The sequence below is a fragment of the Lipotes vexillifer genome, unplaced genomic scaffold (assembly GCF_000442215.2).
Source record: "Lipotes vexillifer unplaced genomic scaffold, Lipotes_vexillifer_v1.1 scaffold1139, whole genome shotgun sequence".
NCBI lineage: Eukaryota > Metazoa > Chordata > Mammalia > Artiodactyla > Lipotidae > Lipotes > Lipotes vexillifer.
This window is the reverse complement of record NW_006798273.1, coordinates 401,367-407,350: the sequence shown is the minus strand read 5'-3', so window position 1 is coordinate 407,350 and position 5,984 is coordinate 401,367. Positions and strand designations below refer to the sequence as shown.

Genomic DNA, 5,984 nt, shown 5'->3' with positions numbered 1-5,984 from the left:
TCCTGCTGACACTTCTGAGTATCTAATATATTTACAGCTGGATAGCGTGCAAACGTACAGACACGGCCCCTTCCCTAACTTACCCTCTGGTTAGGAAAAAATATACTCAGGTAAAGGAGTTAAACAACAGAAGTCATGGGCTATTAAGAGCCCAGAGGAGGAAGATGACTCTGGGGTGGGGTCAGGAATAGACACAGGAGAGAAAACAATCATTCATCCCACACGGGTATTTAACCCCCTCTTGCGGGCAAGAACATGGGCTGGGAATTGGGAAAAACAGAGACCACTGAGATGTCATTCCGACAAGAACCCAAGCACCAGACAACAGCACCGCCTCTTAACTTCCGCAAAGTGAGTGTGCACACGCTGAGCAAAAATAACACCGGAGAAGGGACGAGAACACAGAAGAATAAGCCTGTGGGCAACGTGCTCCCGTGCATGAAAGCGCAAGCCCAGGGGTGAAGGCCACCGTGTCCCAGCCGCCCCAGTCCTCGCGGCCAGTGGAGGAGCAGGATTCTAGTGTCTTCACCACTAAATGGGCCCTCAGTGCGAGCCAACCATGGCACCTGCTTTCCAGTAAAGAAAGAGCACCGGGGTTGGTTTCCATCCCCCACCTCCGCCTCCCTAAGGGATTTCCAGTTCTGATGGGATGTGACTTTTGCCTTTAGAAACCAACTTCCACGTGAGACATGCTCACCAGAATCCCGGCGGGAGGGCAGGTGAACTAGACCAAGCGCTACGGAATAACGAGCAAAGCGTGCTCAGGTGGCGGCGTGGGGCAGGGCGCAGGAAAAGCTGGCACCTTACCCCCCACCCGTCCCACTCCACCTCCGTCACCGTCGAGTCAGTCGGTCGTCAGGCTGTGAGCCTCGGTATCAAAGCAGTGTGCTTCTTCCGCTTCGCTCAGGGGGAGCTGAGCAAGCCCTAAACTAGCATGAACTGGGCAGAAGAGCGCCGAGGTGGGGACAGAACAGGAACGAGGGCTCTGTGTGCGGTGAGGGTCCGGGGCTCTCTGCCTCAGAGGTGCTGCCCTTTGACCTGCTACTGTTCTGCACACTCGTTATTCACCAGGGCACTCAGGGCACTCAGGAGGCATGCTGATGGTGGGGGTAGGCTGCTTTATCCTGCGAGGAATTTGCTCTGAGTCTCTGAGGACAGACCCATGAAATTACTGCCAACCCCACAGAAATGAAGACCCCCAGGATGGACCCTCCCCACTCACCTCTTCTCCTGCAGTAAGTAATCCAAGCTATTGACGTAGCACTCGGAGTCCCCAGAGGCAAGCTGGAGAAGCCACATGGGAATATGGGCAAGAAGGAGAAAGACAAAGACAGAGGGAAAAAGAAGGAAACTGAAGCTACGTTAAGCCCTTTACTTATTTCGTTTACTTTTCTGAACAGGCAGTACGTTCACTCACTCACCTCCATCCCCAGCTGCCCAGGTCCCTCCCCATAGGTGACCACAGGTGTTTACTGCAGGCTGTGCTGAGATACTATACGCATAGACAAGCAAACAGTAATACATCAGACTCTCTCCTTCAACACGGGTGGTAGCACGCTACACCCCCTATTCTGCACTTTGCTGATTTTCAGTTAACAATATGTCTTCAGGGTCATTCCATATCAATACTAAAGGGATAGTTTTTTGTTTGTTTTTTAAAAACCACTTCCATGGTATTCTGATTTATGATTAGAACATAATTTATTAGTTCCCCAGTGATTGGCATTTTGGTTATTGGCAATCTTGAGCTATTACAAACAAATAAATCCTATTCTTAGAATAAATTTCCTGGATCTATGGGCATTCAAATGTCCCCACAATCTTCCCAGCAACCACAGTTTATTCCCAGCTTAAAGTTCATCACTGAAGTTTCCACTTCGGAATCCCAGGTCGCTGGACCACAGTTAGCCTGAGGCTTTGTGCCTGACCTTGCCCAGACCCATGATCCCAACCACAGCTGCAAAAGCCTTGATGGGACCCACACAGGGGCGGCATCAAATACAGCACCACCCCAGGCATTTTTATTAGCAGGAGTTAGGAGCAGAAATAAAGGGAGAGATGCAGCCCAGCCTTGGGGGCCCAAGCTCCCAGGCACGAGGGCCCAGGGGCTGGGGAGAGGTGGTGGGGTATGTGTGGCCAGGGAGGGACAGTCAAGGCGAGGTGGCCGAAGGAGGGCAGTTGGGGTGTGGCTGAGGAGGATGGCCAAAAAGGGGTGGCTTGGGGGTGACTAAGGAGAGGTGGATGAAGAGGGGTGGCAAGGAGGGAGGCCAAGGGGCAGTTCCTGGCTTACCGAGGTGCGGGCGTCCACCCATGGCGCTGCAGCCTTTGGGCTGGTGCCTGCCGTGCTCCAGAAAGGCTCCTCCAGTGAGGCCAGACCCCCCACGGGGTCTGGGTCCTGGGGCTCCTGCTTTGACTCCTCGGGCAGCTGGTGGGCCAGTCTCCTCAGGCCCCGAGGCCCCGCCTTGCCTGCCTGCCTCTTGGCTGGGGCCCCACTGTCAGCCAGCAGGGCCCTCGGCTTCAGGAACTCCACGGGCGGTGGGCTCCAGTCGCTGGGGAACATGTCACCATCGGCCTGCATCTTGGGCTTCTTGGGCGACTTGGGAGCTGGAGCAGAGGAGGGGCTGCAAAGGCGCCGCGTGGGGTGCAGGAGCCCCTGGTGCAGGGTGTGCTCGAGGCAGCTGCACTTCAGGTTGGGCAAGAGGATGGGCCTGGCGGCGGCTGCTTGAACCCCTGTGGACGGGACAGAGTCCTGCAGTGTCCCCACCTGCCCGCCACCATCCCAGCCACGGCACCACACTGGCTGAGGAGAGGGGTGGCTTGGGATTGCTGTGGGCAGCATGCAAGGGGAGTCCCTCAGCTGTGCCTTTTCCACTCCCTCGTGGCCCCAAACCTCAGAAAGGCTCTGCCTGCACAGGGGAGCGACACCTACCTTCTCTCCAAGGACAGGCTAGCACAGCCTTCTCGGGCCTGGCCATCTGCACACCACTGGGCGTTTTATCCTGGAAGGAACCACCTGTCAGGTGAGGCGAGCCTCCAGAAGAGAGCTAAGTGCTCTAGAGGAGGTCCTGGGCCCCTGGGTGCCCAGGAAGGAACTCCCCCTCCAGCTCCACCCCAAGGACTCAGCACATGTACCACAAAGATCAAGTTGCTGTGGTGAAGGAGGCTTGCTCTGACCTCTCATTTCAGGGACATGATGGGCAAGTGTAAAGACATCAACAGTTTTTAAACCTCTAGGAAATATTGCATAAAACAATATTATACAAACCTATTGTGGTAATCATTTCATGATGTACGTAAGTCAAATCATTACGCTGTACACTTTAGACTTGTAAAATGGTATATGTCAATTATATCTTAATACAATTGTAAAAAAAGAAAAACACTTAAAAAAGGAATATCATACATATATGTTAATAAACACACAATGTTTAAAGATGTAATTTGTGCCAATAAAAACATAAAGAGGAGGGATGGAGTTGTATAGGAGCAGAGTTTTTGTATACTATTGAAGCTAGGTTGGTACTAATTCAAACAAGTCTGTAATAAACTTAAGATATAAATTATAACCTCCAGTGTCACTACTAACAAAATAACTTCAAAATATATAGAAAAGGAAATGAGGAGGGAATCAAAATCACACACTACAAAGAAAATCAGTTAAACACAAAAGAAGGCAGTAATGGATGAACTGAGAAACAAAAAAAGATGTAAGATATATAAGAAACAAATAGTAAAGTGGCAGAAATTCTTCCTTATCAGTAATTAGTTTAAACATAAATGGAGTAAATTCTCAAATCAAAAGGCAGATACTGGCAAAATGGACTAAAAAAACATGATCCAACTATATGCCATCTACAAGAGATTCACTTTACATCTAAAGATACAAATAGATTGAAAGTGAAAGGATGGAAAAGATACTCCATGTAAAGAGAAACCCAAAGAGACCTGGAGTGGCTATATTAGCATCAGAAAAAATAGATGTTAAGTCAAAAATTACTGTGAGACAAAGCAAGCCACTATACATTGATATAAGGGTCAGTCATCAAGAATATATCACAATTATAAACATATACGCACCTAAAAACAGAGCTCCAAACTATGTGATGCAAAATGACAGAGCCGAAGAGAGAAATAATTATAAAATAATCGCTGAAGGCTTCAATATCCTACTTTCAACAATGAAATTATATGGAAGATCAAACGAAAACAGAGGACTTGAGCAACACTATAAACCAACTAAACATAACCAGACAGACACAGAACCCTTCACCCTGCAACAGCACAATGTGCATTCTTTGCAAATACACGTAGAATTTCTTCAGGATAAATTATCTGTTAGGCCAGAAAACAAGTCTCAATAAATTTTAAAATACTGAATTCATATCAAGTATCTTTCCCTATCACAATAGAAACTAGAAATAAATGACAGAAGAAATTTCACAAATACATAGAAGTAAAACAAACTGTTTAACTCTATGTATATATATACCAAAGGAGTAGAACTGAGTTCCAGAAATAAACACATACATCTATGGTCAACTGATTTTCAATAAAGATGCCAAGAACGTTCAATGGAGAAAGAAGAGACTTTTCAACAAATGGTGCTAGGCAACTGGACATCCACATTCAAAAGAATGACACTGGACCCTTGTCTCACCAGACACTATACACAATAATTAATTCAAAATAGATGAAAAACCTAAACAGAAGCACTAAAACCATATGACTCAGAGGAAAACATAGGCACAAGTCTTCATGGCTTCAGATTTGGCAATGGTTTCTTAAGATAAGACATCAACAGCATAGGCAACAAAAGAAAAAATACATAAATAGGATTTCATCAAAATGTAAAATTTTGCACTTCAAAGGATATTGTCAAGAAAATAAAAGGACAACCTACAGAATGTGACAAAATATTTGCAAATCATTTATTTGATTAGGGTCTAGGATCCAGAATATATGAAGAACTCTTACAACTTAGTAACAAAAAGGTAAAAAATCCAATTAAAAAATAAGCAAAAGACTTGAATAGGCATTTTCAAAAGAGGATACACAGAGGGCCAACCAGCACATGAGAAGATGCTCAATGTTAACAGTCACTTTATTAGGAAAGTGTGAATCAAAAACACAATGAAGGGCTTCCCTGGTGGTACAGTGGTTGAGAGCCCGCCTGCCGATGCAGGGGATACTGGTTCGTGCCCCGGTCCGGCAGGATCCCACATGCCGCGCGGAGCGGCTGGGCCCGTGAGCCATGGCTGCTGAGCCTGCGCGTCCGGAGCCTGTGCTCCGCAACGGGAGAGGCCACGACAGTGAGCGGCCCGCGTACCGTAAAAAAAACCAAAAACCAAAAAACAAAACACAATGAAATGCTACTTCACACCCACCAGGATGTCTATCATCAAAAACAAAAACAAAAAGTAACTAGTGTTGGTGAGGACTGGAGAAGTCAGAACCCTCATACATTGCTGCTGTGAATGTAAAATGGTACAGCCACTGTGGAAGACAATTCCACTCCTAAGTATATACCCAAAAGAAGTGAAAACAGGTTTTCAGACAAATCCTTGCACGTGAATGTTCCCAGTAGCACTCCTCACATAGCCGAAAGGTGGAAATAATGCAAATGCCTATCAACTACTGAATGGATAAACAAAATGTGGTATATCCACACAATGGAATATTATTGAGCCACAACAAGGAATGAAGCACTGACACACGCTATAACAATGGATAAACCTCAAAACGTTATGCTAAGTGAAAGAAGACAGACACAAAAGAATCATATATATGATTCTCTATACATGAAATGCCCAGAGTAAGCAAATCCACAGAGACAGAAAGTAGACTAGTGGTTGCCAGGTGCTGTGGGAGGTGGGGGGAGGGGAGGAGGAATGAGGAGTGCCTACTTAATGCATACGCTTTCCTCTTTGGATCATGAAAATGCTCTAGAACTAGACAGCGCTAACACTTGCACAACACCGTGAATG

At 46.7% G+C, this 5,984-nt stretch overlaps 1 protein-coding gene across 1 annotated transcript in view; it reads right to left on the bottom strand.

Annotated features, from left to right (window-relative positions):
- FAM178B (family with sequence similarity 178 member B) overlaps positions 1-2,978 on the bottom strand; it is an 81,624-nt gene extending 78,646 nt beyond the window's left edge. Inside the window, 3 exon segments of the mRNA XM_007472174.1 lie at positions 1,223-1,284; positions 2,309-2,730; positions 2,930-2,978. Coding sequence (XP_007472236.1) covers positions 1,223-1,284; positions 2,309-2,730; positions 2,930-2,975 — 530 coding nt within the window. The 5' untranslated portion in view covers positions 2,976-2,978.
- Between the last annotated feature and the right edge of the window lie 3,006 nt (positions 2,979-5,984).